General features: G+C 32.4%; 1 protein-coding gene across 7 annotated transcripts in view; it reads left to right on the forward strand.

Annotated features, from left to right (window-relative positions):
* Positions 1 to 14,525, forward strand: part of DNAH8 (dynein axonemal heavy chain 8) — a 304,884-nt gene that overhangs the window by 21,343 nt on the left and 269,016 nt on the right. For all 7 annotated transcript variants that reach the window (XM_036217561.1, XM_036217559.1, XM_036217568.1 and 4 more), the window contains 4 exons: positions 1,723 to 1,899; positions 4,357 to 4,470; positions 9,214 to 9,321; positions 12,030 to 12,131. In XM_036217561.1, the coding sequence (XP_036073454.1) occupies positions 1,723 to 1,899; positions 4,357 to 4,470; positions 9,214 to 9,321; positions 12,030 to 12,131 (501 nt within the window). The remainder of the gene's footprint in view (positions 1 to 1,722; positions 1,900 to 4,356; positions 4,471 to 9,213; positions 9,322 to 12,029; positions 12,132 to 14,525) is intronic.

The raw sequence follows: 14,525 nt of genomic DNA on the forward strand, positions 1-14,525 counted from the left end.
ATGGCTGTCTGTGTTTCCTCTTCATTGAATTGCCTGTTCATATCCTTTACTTAGTTATATTTCAGATTGCTTGATGATATCTTACTAAATTATTAGTATTTAAATAATATATTTTGAATGTTAATCCTGTCTTGGTTCACACTGTGTCTTGGCATTTTTTCACTTGGTATCCCATCTTTAGTCATGTGAAAGTTTTACATTTTAACGTAAATATGTTAGTTACAAGCAGTGATCCAGCCTCAATTTAGCTACCTCCAATGACTAGGAACTTTTGCTTTTTGTATTTTATTTAGGAAATCCTTTTCTACTCCAGTGTTATGAAGATACTCTATTACTTATTTAAATAGTGAAATATACAAAAATGAATGCCATAAAATAAACAAATTGCTGCAAAATGAACACCCGTGTAATCTTTGCACAAGTTAAGAAGTAGAACATTGCCAGCACCTTACAATCCCCCTATTTTTCTCTTCCCATTTTTAACTCCCTTTTCTTCCTTCCAGTGTTAACCATTTCTTGACCATTATGATATTCAGTTCCATGCTTTTCTTTATAGTTTTACCCTCATCTCCAATATTTCCTTTAAAAGTTTTACCATTTTGTTTTTAACATTAGGCTTTTAGCTCACCTGGAATTATTATTCTGTGAGGGTAATGTGAAGTAGGAATCTAAGTTATCCCCGAACTGTTTATTTAATAGTCCATTCTTTCCAAACTAATTTGTAACATCACCTCTAATATTCAAAGTTTCCGGAACTCTTTTTCTATCCCCTGGCCTACTTATTATTATTATTTTTTTTGTACTTGTACCAGGCTGCTTTAATTTCTGTGGCTTTTTACTAAATCGACATATGGTACAGAACATCCCTTTCTGTATTTTTCTTTAAAATTTCATTGATTATTTCTGATTAATTGTTCTTCCAAATTAATTTTAAGACTAGATTGTCAAGTATCATCAAAAACCTTGTTGAGATTTTGATTGAAATTTCATTGAATGTATACATTAATTTAGAGAAAAATACCATCTTTATATAATTGAATTTTTCGATCCATGAACATGATAGTTCTCCATTTATTTAAGTCTTCTTTTATGTGCTGAAACTAAATTTTCTAATTTTCTGCAAAAAGATCTTGCACATTTTTTGTTAATCTCTAGATATCATTATTATTGTTTGTTATAGCAAATGTTATCTTTTATAATTACATTTTTAGATTGTTAGATGGCTTGTAAGGAAATGCTAATTACCAATATTTATGTATACATCCAGCAACCTACTGAATTGTTCACTTTATTAATTGTAAAAGTTTGTCTTTAAGTATTCTTGAATTTAGATTCTGGCCAATGATATTATCTGTGATTTTCTCATCTTTGTTTTGTCATTTCCAATTCTTATTGGAATTCTTTTGTTTATATGTCTTGTTCTGGGACCTCTGTTACCAGGTTGAACAGAAGTGGGTGGTGGTAGTGGTAAACAAGTCTTGTCCTTGGTTTTGAAGTGATATTTTCTAAAATTTTATCTTTAAGTACTTTTGCTATAGATTTTTGGTAGAGAGGTACTATTTATCATGTTAAAGAAGTTCCCTTCTAGTCTTTGCTAATAACTTTTAACATTATTCAGTATTGAATGTTATTTACACTTTTAGCTTCCTTTGGAAATATGAAAGTAATGAGCTTTTAACAAGGAAGTAACATATCTATATTCTGTGAATTTTTTGATTGCAGGTACTTATTGAGAGTGAGCAGATGAGAAAAGAAGCTGATGATTCAGGTCCACTGACTGAATTGGAACACTGGAAACGCATGTCAGCCAAATTCAATTATATTATTGAACAGATTAAAGGACCAAGTTGTAAGGCTGTCATAAATGTGCTTAATATTGCACACTCCAAACTGTTAAAGGTAAAGGCCTTGCATTTTAAAGTTTGGCATACTTCAGAGCAACCGACTGTAAAATTACACTTCCTGAACTGTTTCTTTGCTTCATATTCCAAAATCATGTGTTTGGACAAGTGTGAGACTTTGAGTAAAGCTTTCTCATATACTACAGTTATTTTCAGAAGAGGAAAAGGGAGTAGAGAAATGAAAACATTTTAGTTCTCAATATTTTGCACATCAATTTTGACAATACTACTGTAGGGTGATTGCCATTTATTTTTAAATTGTTTTTGAAATTATAAATCAATAAAGGTTCATTGAAGTAAAGAACTTTGTAGAAAATCAAAAGCCAGAATGCCCTCTCATCATACATCTCATTCCCACTATTCCACCTCCTTTCCTAGAGGTCATCTTTATTAACAGTTTGGCTTGATTCTTTCCAGGTTCAATTCCTTTTGTTTATTCTTTATAACATTTATTTTTATATATATTTTTATTTAAGATTTAAAAAAACATTAATTTCTCATGTAAATAAAACAAATAATGTGTGAATTCTCTTATTTTTTGTAAAAAATTTAAACAGTACAGGTAAAACAAGTCTTTCTTAATTATATATCCTCCCACACCATAACTCCTGTTTCTGAATGATAAGCACATAGAGACAACCACAGTTCTCTATTTGTTTTTTTAAAAATACATCTTCTGCGCCATTTATATAAACGTACACCAAGTACATATGAAATTACATAGTTTTGTTTTGTATTTCTAATTTTTTATTACTTACATAGTGTCATACTGTATTCTTCAACTCTGTCTCCTCCCACTGGCATATCTTGGAGAGCTCTGCATGTCAGATCGAGCTGTGTAGCTTTCCAAAATGTTAATGTACCAGGTTTTGTCTAATCATTTTCCAGTTTATAGATAGTCTGATTGTTTCCTTTCTTTTCTTTCAATGGTCGTGAGATATAACTCAGGTACTATTTATTTTTTCTTTCGTTTAAAGTGTATAATTCAATTGTTTTTAGTATATTCACAATGTTGTGCAGCCATCATCACAATCATTTTAAAACATTTTCATAACTTAAAAAAGAAACCCCATACACTTTAGCTGTTATCTCCGATCTTTACTCATTTCCTGCCCCTGACCTCAGGCCTAAGTAACCACCAATATACTTTTTATCTCTATATATTTACCTATTTTGGACATTTTGTATAAATGAAATCGTATAATATGTGGTGTTTTGTTACTGTCTTCTTTCACTTAACATATTGTTTTCAAGGTTTATCCACATTGTAGCATGTATCAATACTTCATTATTTTTCAAAACTGAATAATAAATATTCCACTGAATAGATAATACCATATATATATTTTTTTATCAGTTTATGGACATGTGGGTTGTTTCTACTTTTTGGTTATTGTGAAAAATGCTTCTATGAACATTCTTGCACAAGTTTTTGTGTGGAGGCATGATGTCATTTTTCTTGGGTATATGCCGAGGAGTAGAGTTTCAGGGACAAATGCTAACTCTATGTTTAACTTCTTGAGGAAAACTATTTCTTTTCTATGTGTTCACAAACATTGCTGCAGTTAAAGCTTCTATATGCATACATGTAAGTATTTCCCTTGGGTGTATATTCCAAAATTTGTCAATACTTATTGTCAATGAATTATTTTTTTGTCAATCGGACATGTGAAAAATGGCTTGTATTTGCCTTTCCTTATTAATAGTGAAGTTGTTCATCTTGTAAAGTTTGTTGACTATTTGTACTTCTTCTGTGAATTGGCTTTTTATATCTTTCCTCCACGTAAAAAAATTTGGATGTCATTTAGTACCGATTCTATGAGATCTTTCTTACTGCAACAATAGGTTGTTGTATATGTTCGATGAGGCAGTCCGCCATGTTCCCTGAGCATCTCTACACGTTCTCACTGGATATGAAAAGTTCACTTAGCTAATAGGAATATTTTCATGGAATAATGTTTTTTTTTTTTTTAATAACTTGACCCATTCTTGAAGACCCAGAATAATGTAACTTCACAAATATCTAACCTAGAAAAGTCACTCAAGGTTGAAGCAGATTCAGTTTAAGCCTACAGACAGGATGTTAGTTACAAACAGAATGCATCTTCAGTTTAGTAAATCATTTAAGGTGTTTATAATAACTTTCAGTCTTAAATAATATAAGAAAAAGATATATCAATCATCTTTAAGTACCTACCATTTTAGTATGAGTGTGATTAGGTGTCACAGCTTGAATTATTTGAGTAAACTTCAGCACACTGATATATTTGGATGTTTCATAGAATTTTTTTAAATTTATTTTTTATGGTGACATTGGAAACTTATTGGTCCAATAAGTTTCAGCTGTACTCATGTACTCATTAACCAATGTCACTATAAAAAATAAATTTAAAAAAATTAAAAAAATAAAAAATTGATTAAAAAAACCTTATTTTAATACGTTTTTTTTTCTTAGAATTGGCGTGATTTGGATGCAAGAATCACAGACACAGCAAATGAATCAAAAGATAATGTCAGATATTTGTACACACTAGAAAAAGTATGTCAACCTCTCTATAACTATGATCTAGTAAGTATGCTTTAAAAATGTAGATTAAAAAGTTACTGCATTTAAAAATAACTCTATATGTGTGTATTGGGAAAAACTCACACTGCAGAAAAATTATTTAAAAGATCTATTTCCCTATTTTGTATTTAGAATGAATTAAAACTCTATTTATTATTTTAACCCACACTTAAATATACAGCATTATTGTAAGTATGATTTCATCTGTTAATTAAACAAGATAAGTATATTAGTTTCTCACAAGTGACATTCCATCACTTTGGTTGCGTTTTATTCTTTAGAAGCAAGTCAGAAAGTCAGTGCACACTCAGAGGAAGGGGATTATATAAAAGTGTGAGTACCATGAGGGTGAACATCATTGGTGGTCATTTTAAAGGCTGCCTACATGGTAGATATTCTCACTTTACAGTTAGGAAACCAGAACTTGTGATGACATAGTGGCTTTGCCAACATCACTCAGCTAATCAGTGAGTGATGCAAGATAAAACTCATCTTCTAGTTTCTAACCTACTTTCCTCATAGTATTTCTATAGAGCTTCTTTAAAGAAAATATTAGCACTACCATTTGCTTTTACTTTTCTAAAATTTGTGTTAGTTTTCGATTCATAAATTATCTGACATTTCATAATGTTTTATATATACTTACGAAAACATTTCATAATGTTTCGTATATACTTATGAAAACTATCCTTTCTTTAGATAGAGAGGGGAGGGGAAGTCAAGGAAACTAGTACTTCTTGAGAACTTAGGGTAGTTGTATTTTTAAAGATGTCCACAGTCTTGAGAACTCTGGCCTTCTATAGGCATTGTAGGCATTCTCAAATATTTTCTAAATTCACAACAGTCTTCATTTTTAAGATTAGGAAACTGAACTTGAGCATTTCTACAGCTATAAGTGATGGGACTGAATCTGAACCCAACTCTCTTTGGCATTATGGGTTGTATATTTTCCCATTTCACTATGCTGCTGCTTCAAGGTATTTTCTAAACTAAAATGCTCTCAAAATAATGTATATCAATGTCTGATACACATGTTCAGCATTCTCCATTCTAATTGTTAAAGAGATAGTCATATAAATGACATCATTGGCCATATGGCAAGGTTGACCAACCTTTTTGGGGTAGGGTAAATGCTGGCTTCATTCTAGAAGCTGAGAAAGGGGAGTTTCTATATTCCATATCACTTAGATTTGGGGAAGAGGGATATGTAGGGGCAGTTCATACCTGTTCCTAGAGGGCATTGGTAGCCAAGGAGATTAATGTGCGTGAGGAGGGAAAGATATGGGGTTGAGAGTCCTGGGAAGGTACAGTTCTTACTGCCATGTGAGAATACACCATCCACCAGGAAGTACCATGAGAGAGAAGAAGACTTTTCAAAGTAGTCTTTTTATTGATTCCACAAAGAGATGATGTGCTTTAATTTATTTACAATTTATTATTGTTATTTATGAAGAAGAATTATAATTTTGTTTAACTTAATTCTCTGTTCACTTTTGCCCTGAGGACAACACCTGGATTTCTGTTGGGAAACTTTTAAAAACCTGTGTCACATAGGAACATTTTATATCACTTCTTAGGTGTTTCTATATATATGACCATGAGTAAAAAACCCCACATTTATGGTAATAGAGAAATAAGGGTGTTGCTTGGCTCTCTCTAGCTCAATAACTTGATTCTCAAGCTTTATAACATGTACAATTAAAATTTGTGTCTAAGAAAAATTAGAATTATCCCATGTCACAGGCATTTGGGGTTCCTCACAAGAGTTGAAGAAGCAACTATTAAATGCACATATACCTTATGCCTACTCTAGAAGAACTACTTACAGCTAGCTCTTGATGTAAAAATATAGTAGATGAAGCAAATATAGCAAATGTTAACATTTGTCAAATTTGGTGACTTATATTGGTAGTCATTATACTATTCACTTTTTTACACATTTAAAGCTTTTCGTGATAAAAAGTAAACTAGGAAGAAAGAGACAGTGTTTTTCATTGTTCTCAGGACCTTTAAATTTTAAGATACACTAATTTCAACTTCTTGGTTCAAAAGACTTGCTTAAATTCACATAATTTTGAAATCTTTTGGTTCTGGTGTTTTTATCCTAGTAATTTATAAAACTTTAATTGTTCTAGCCACAGATGTACATCATCATCATCATCATCATCATCATCATTATCATTATCATCATCATCATCATCATCAACTACTACTATAATTATTTTATTATTGAGCTTTTCACATTCTCTAATGTAGGAATATTCCAAACATTATCTTTTGCAATTAGAGAAATATTAATAGTATTGAATCATATAATTTTTTCCTCCCCATAACACCTCTATTTCTATAGTTTCATGAATTCTTTTTTTTTCTCATTTCCTTCTTATTAAAAGCAACCAGCAACTGCTGTTTAGTTTGTAACTGTTATTTGAGCAGGAAAAGAGCAGAGGACTCATGCTTCCATTTCTCAATAAATTTTATGAATTTTATGTTTAATGTTTCATTTTATCATTCTGGTATTGCACTTTGGATGTATCTACTATTATATATTTTACATATAAAGTGTCTGAACACTGTGTGTAGATAGGTAAGAACTGTGCACTCAGTGAGCTATTACTGTAAATAATGATGTTTAAAATTCAGATGAAGGTCATTTTCTTGATGGAACCATTTGGTTCCTGAGACTTCTTCATCAGAATTAGGAGTAATTTGTAGACTTGTCTTATTGAGGGTAGCAGAGACTTTCTGGGCATGTTTTTATTAGACTCTTTTTTAATCTACAGGTAACACATATAATATGAATTCTGACATACAAGGTAAACTACGAAGTAATGATGTTAATGTCCATAAGCTACATAGGATTGATTTGATTATGTAATAGTTATTCCTCATACCTCAGGACATATAGTACTTGAATCGGTAGTTGTTTGTCCTGGTTTTATTTATTCCATTGCCATTTAAAACATCTTTTATATGTTTTTTTTTTTTTTATTGTCCTAGCAATTGAAAGGCATGCTCTTGATGAGGGAAATGCCATTGGCCTTATCTGTTCTTCCATTGTGATTTGTATCATGGGTAAAAAGCAGGATATCAAAATCTCAGGCACATAGCTGTGGTTATGTTACAGTTGTGGGACCTTGGACAAGATATTTAATTTTCCTACTTCTCTATTTTCTCATGTGCAAAATGGAAATAATAATAATATTTTATTTTATAAGTCCTAAAACACACTCCCCCCCCTACACACATTTTAACACCTCTGTACTCAGACCACATCTTATAGTTAGTCAAGTTTTATGAATCATTGTGGCTGTGATTTGACACCATCTTAGATTACTAGTTTTCTCCTTGAGGGGTGGTGATTGTTCTGTTTTATTTTTAGTACCATGGTGTGAATTCAGACTGCAGTGAATGTGTAACAGTTTGTGGTACAGATTCTCAGGGGAATTTGTTTTCCCTCTCTCCCCAAGGAATGGGATTGGGACATTTAAATTTTGTTCCTATTGTTTTCTTCAGGACACCTTTATTTCATGCTTACCCTTACAGAGGGAGTGTTGCCCACTGGTGGTTTAGTTTTATGTAGAAGTGAGACGCTCTATCTTGGGCATTCTTTTCCTTTCTCAGTATCACATAAAATAATAGTGCAGTCTTGCAATTAGTGATTAGCTCTGATGAAATGAAACCTACCTTAAATGATCATTGTCAGCATAAATTAAGATAATATGTGACTTAGTGCTTGGCACATAGTAAGCATTCACTATACATTAGTGATGCTTTTTTTTTTTTATTCCTGATGTTTGGATTTTGTGCAATATTTTCAGAACCTAGTGGCATTTGGTAGGTCTGCTGGAAGATGAATTGAATAAGTGGAAATAAGTTCTGGTCTAATCTCTGTTTTTCACTAGCTTCCTGATTATAAATAAGTCACTCTACCCATTGAGATATCAGTTTCTTCATCTTCAAAAAGAATAGCTTGTTTTCTTGAAAGAAGATGTGGTACAGATATACAATGGAATATTACTCAGCCATAAGAAAAGATGAAATACTGCCATTTGTGACGACATGGATAGATTTTGAGATTATTATGCCAAGCGAAATAAATCAGACAGAAAAAGTTGAGAACCATATGACTTCACTCATATGTGGGATATAAAACTGAAAGCAACGAATGAAGAAGACAAAGACTCACAGACACAGACAGCAGTTTAGTGGTTACCAGAGGGAAATGGGGGAGGGAGGAAGGTAGAAAAGAGTAAAGGGAGTCAAATATAATGACAGAAGGAGATTTGACTTAGGGTGGTGAACACACAATGCAGTATTTGGATGATGTGTTATTGAATTGTATATTTGAAACCTATATAATTTTATTAATGTCACCCCAACAAATTCAATTTAAAAAGTTTTAAAAACAACAACAAAAAAAGCTTAAACTATAAATCCCTAATATCAATTTCACCTCTAAAATTTTATTTTTAAATAAACTTTTAAGCAATAGTAGTACCAAATTTTCCTCACCTGGTTTCTCCTGTTAACACCTTGAATTACTTTGGCATATTTGTCAAAACTGATGTCTTTTTCCTGTTTCAGGATCCGCTCTAGGATGTCACACTGCATTTAGTAAAATTTGACTTCAAGCTGAAAATGTCATACTATTTTATGTATATTTAGAGATTTGAATATTATGAGATATTATTTATTAAACCTATAAATATATAATGGAATTCACTTACTACATTTCAATTTTAGGTTTCCATGGCACATGGAATACAAAATTTGATTAATGCCATTAGAATGATTCACAGTGTGTCAAGGTATTATAATACCTCAGAGAGAATGACCTCATTGTTTATCAAGGTAAGTTTTCAAGGGAAGAAGTCACAGGAATTCTGTGAAAAAGTGAACAATGCTTTTCCTTTGCACCACAAAGAGAAATGGGAAGTTTGAGTCTCTGTTATAGTTCTGGATTTTCATACTTCCAGTAGACAAGAAAAGAGGTGTTGATGAGTTAGTTGCACTTAATTGAAGGGGTACTTTTTTCCTTGTCGGAGGTAGGCTCTCAGGTTTTTTATTTAAATGTAGCTGGTGACTTTATAATTATCCATTCCAAATAGTTTTTTTCAAGAGCTAAGAACTATGCCTTCTGTTAATAATGCTTCTTTAGCTATTTGCCACCAGTGCTGTAGTTTTTGTAAAATCTGTCCCAATAGTGCCGTATGGTTAATGATTTCAAATAATTTGAAAAATCATCCAAGAAACATAGTAATTGAATTTCTTTGTAAATGATTCAAGCAGAACATAAGTATATAAAGTAACAGTCTCATTTCAACTCTTTTTTTTTAAATCAAAGGTTAGATTTAATCATTACCTATGTCCTAAATAAGGCAAGAACCTTAGAATTCATCCCTGTCCCTTGTTTCCCTCCTTTTTGTTGTTAATGTCTCACATTGAGATTTCTAGTTCCGTATTAATGTAAGTATTTTTCAACACTATAAATCAACAAGTGTTCAGACTAAAATCTAAATAGCGCTAGTTTGTTCGATCACTTCTATTTTGTGATTTTCACATCTTTTTCCGTCTTGGATTCATTACTTCTTTTGCTGAAAAATATTCTCAAGTAGTTCTTTCAGAGATGGTCTGTGTGTGGTGGACCTCCTGAACTCCCACATGTCTGAAAACAGCTTCATTTTGTCCTACCACTCAAATATTAGTTTAACTGGGATCTAAGTTTAATGTAATTTTTTCTGGCACCTTTGAAGATACCGTTGTCTGCTCTCCAGAATTTTTAATGAGAAATTTAGTGCTAATCTGATTGTTTTTCCTTTGTATTCTTCCAGGAAGATTTTAGGATTTTTTCCTTTATCTTCGGATATCTAAAATTTCAAGTGATGTGATTCTTTTTACATTTATCTTGTTCTGTACTTGCTGGGCTGTTTCAATCCAAAGACTTTTGTCTCTCTTCATTCCTGGGAAGATATCCCTTTTGCCTTTGATTTTTCCTTACTCACCCGTTCAGTTTATTCCTGCTGATTGAATTTAACTTTCATTTCTTTTAACTTTTTTTTTTTTTTGGTTCATCTTTGTCCTTTCAGCTCACTTATTTGTTCTTCATTTATGTACCAATTAATGGTCAGTCCATCAATAGATTTATTTTTTTACAGTGAAAAATTTTTATATTTAGAATTAGCCAACCGGACTCAGTTTAGATGATCCCAATTTTGTTGGCAACATCCAAAGCACCCTAGTCGGGAGCTAGTGGAACATATGCCTCTTCTCTCTATCAGTCCTGATCAGGATTTTGGATTGCCCTTGTAGAATGGTATCTTGGGCTGTCTGGAGGAGGTCGACATGCATAGCTTCTTTTCATTGTTGCTCTGGACACCTTTCAGCATGGCTTTCTATGCCTTCAAAGCTTTTGCTTTTGCTTTGAGAGGGACAGGGTCTTCCTTCTTTGCTTTTGGCACTATCTTTGTGAAAAGCCATCAGTAGATTTAAAATATTTTGACAATAAAATTTCATTTTCCAAGTTCTGTAGTTGTTTTCATGATATAAAATCCTCCTATCTCTCTCTCTTGAACTAGTTAATAAAAGATATTTTAAAATATTTTACATATGTTCTATATTTTCTGCCTTTGTTGAATTTACTGCCTTTGTTATCATATGCGTTTTCTTCAATTGCTTGGTGATTCCTGGTTGTCTGGCCATCTTTGTATTTGAAATTCCTAATTTGTCTCTGTGTTGTGTTTATTCTAGTCTGTCTCTTGTGGGAGAAGGTTTGGGACTTTACGTTGGAAGGGGAACGTGAATAGCATTTTCTTTGATATGTCCTCCTGGTGTGTAGTAGCTATCTGGGAACAGCCAGCCACACCTCTCTAAGACTGTGGTGCACATTTACAACTTTGTCCTTTCACCATATGTCACTTTTGCCTGCTATATAAGTTGTTCCACATTCAGTGTTCAGGTTACAATTGAGGGTCCCCTCACGTTGTCTCCCACTTTGAAAATTTCTCATAACTGTCTACCTTCACAGTAACCTTCTCCAGAACTGAGTTCTGGTTTTCCCTAGTCCTAATTATTATTATTTTTTTTCTGTAGATTCAATACCATATGTTTTCCATATTTTAAGAACTCTCCAAAATTTCTTCATGTCAGGCTGTCATCTTGATTTAACCTCCAAACCATTTAAATAGCTATCTTGACTTTTTTCATTATTTTGGAGGATGTGAAAAGTGGTTAACTTTATATTAAGCTTGCATGTGGAAGGATGGTGAAGAATCACACTTAGGCTAGATCAGGATCTAATTGGATGAGAAATAGACAAGTGGAAAATATATTTCACTTTGAAATTTATGGCCCCAGTTACATTGACTTAAATGCTATAGGTAAATGTGACATTGGTTTTTTTGTTTGTTTGCTTTGACTAGAATGTATATTTCTTTGTGTTTTATATGCTGTGATTAATTTATTCTATAAGATTACTATTTTATCATTTTTATGCTTGTGTTAAAATTTTTCTCGAATTATTTTTTCTCTTTGTAGTTATTTTGGACTTGTATTTATTTTAGGTAACAAATCAGATGGTGACAGCATGTAAAGCCTATATTACTGATGGAGGAATTAACCATGTATGGGATCAGGAAACGCCACTTGTACTCAAGAAAATTCAGGTTTGTATAAGTATTTTTATTTTCATAAAGTAGATTTCATCACCTAGCCCAAGTTTGTTTACTTTGTTCATACACAAAGCATGTAAATTTTGATAAAACATTGTATAGAGTAGCATGAGAATATAAAAAAAACTTCATTAAAATACTCTACTTTCCTTTATAATTAGTTCTTCTTTTAGGGTGTAATTCAGTCCTCATCTTCTCCATGGCTGCCTTTATTAGACACCTACTGTGTTCTATTTCGTATTCCAGCTCACGTTCTTGCTTTTTTTGCAGTGACTAGGACTGTCCTATATCCTTAGATAACATGGTGACAGTTGGTATCTGATTTTTTTTCAGTATCTTTATATATATATGTGTGCGTGTGTGTTTATATTATGGCGACATTGGTTAACAAAATCCAGGAAGTTTCAGGTGTATAATTCAACAGTAAGGCATATGTATACTGTACTGAATATTCATTGTTAGTTAGATTTTTTTCTGTCACCACATATTTGATCCCTTTTACCCCATCTACCTCCCCCGACCCATACCCTCTGGTAACCACTAGTCTATTGTTCATGTCCATGAGTCTCTATTTGTTTGTCCTGTTCATTTGTTGCTTTTAGGTTTATATCCCACATATAAGCGATATCATGTGTTTTTTAACTTTTTCTGTCTGGCTTATTTTGCTTAGCATGATTATCTTGAGGTCCATCCATGTTGCCGCAAATGGCAGTATTTCATCTGTTCTTATTCCATTGTATATATGTGCCACAGCTTCTTTAGCCAATCTTCTATCGTAGGGCACTTCAGTTGCTTCCATGTCCTGGCCACTGTGAATAATGCTGCTATGAACATCGGTGTGCAACATCTTTTTGGATATGGATTTTCAAGTGCAAAAGGAATTATTGCTTTCCACTTCTTTTTCTGACACTTTATTTTTAGAGTATAGGAATGCTATGGATTTTTTGAACAATGATTTTGTCTCTTGCCTGATTGCATTTGCTAGGACCTCCAGAGTTATACTGAATAACAGTGGCCATAGTGGACAGCCTTGTCTTGTTCCTGATCTTAGAGGAAAAGTTCCTAGTTTTTCACCATTAAGTGTAATGTTGACTGAGGATTTGTCTTATATTGCCTTTATTATGTTAAGGTACTTTCCTTCTATACTGATTTTGTTAAGTGTTTTGATCACAAATCGATGCTGTATCTTGTCAAAAGCTTTTTCTGCATCTATTGATGTGATCGTATGGTTCTCATTTATTAATTTGATTATGTGGTGTATCACATTAATTGATTTGTTTATGTTGAACCTACCTGTGCCCCTGGGATGAAGTCCACTTGATCGTGGTGTAAAATCTTTTTAATATATTGCTATATCGGTTCACTAGTATCTTATTTAGGATTTTTGATCTGTGTTCATGAGAGAGATTGATCTGTAATTTCCTTTTTGTGTGTGTTATCTTTACCAGGTTTCAGTGAGTTCAGTAATATTGACCTCATAAAAGGAGTCAGGATGTATTGCCCTCTCTTTGGTTTTTTGGAAGAGTTTGAGGAGGACAGATATTCGATCTTCTTTGAATGTTTGGTAGAATTCACTGGTGAAGCCACCTGGTCCTGGATTTTTACTTTTTGGTAGTTTTTAAATGATTGTTTCCATTTCCAAACTGCTGATTGGTATTTTTAGATTTTCCAGTTCTGCTTGATTCAGTCTAGGAAGATTGTAAATTTCTAAGTACTAATCCATTTCTTCTAGGTTATTAAATTTTGTGTTATATGCTTTTTTTATAGTATTCTTGTATGACCCTTTGTATTTCTGTGGCGACGATCATTATTTCTCCTCTTTCCTCCCTAATTTTGTTTATTTGTGGCCTTTCTCTTTTTTCTTTAGTGAGTCTAGCCAGGGATTTGTCAATTTTATTAACCTTCTCAGAGAACTAGGTCTTTGTTGCATTTATTTTTTCTATTTTTTTTTGTAGTTGTTGTTGTTTTCAATTTTATTTAGTTCTCTAATTTTGGTCATTTCTTTCCTACTGCTGACTTTATGCTTAATTTGTTCATCCTTTTCTAGTTTTTTAAGTTGAAGCGTTAGGTCGTTTATTTGGGCTCGTTCTTGTTTTGTTTTGTTTTGTTTTTTGAGATAAGCCTGTAATGATATGAACTTTCCTCTTATGCCCGCTTTTGCCAAATCCCAAAAGTTTTGATATGTTGTATTATTATTATCATTGTTTCTATGTATTTCTTGGTCTCTCTTTTATTTCTTCTCTGACCCAGTTATTCAATAATATGTTGTTTAATCTCCATGTATTTGTGGTTCTTTCTACTTTCTTTTTACAGTTGATTTCCAGCTTCAAAGCATTATGATCAGAGAACATGGTTGGTATAATTTCAACCATCTTATATTTGTTGAGG

Source organism: Rousettus aegyptiacus, unplaced genomic scaffold, assembly GCF_014176215.1.
Source record: "Rousettus aegyptiacus isolate mRouAeg1 unplaced genomic scaffold, mRouAeg1.p scaffold_m13_p_1, whole genome shotgun sequence".
Classification (NCBI taxonomy): domain Eukaryota; kingdom Metazoa; phylum Chordata; class Mammalia; order Chiroptera; family Pteropodidae; genus Rousettus; species Rousettus aegyptiacus.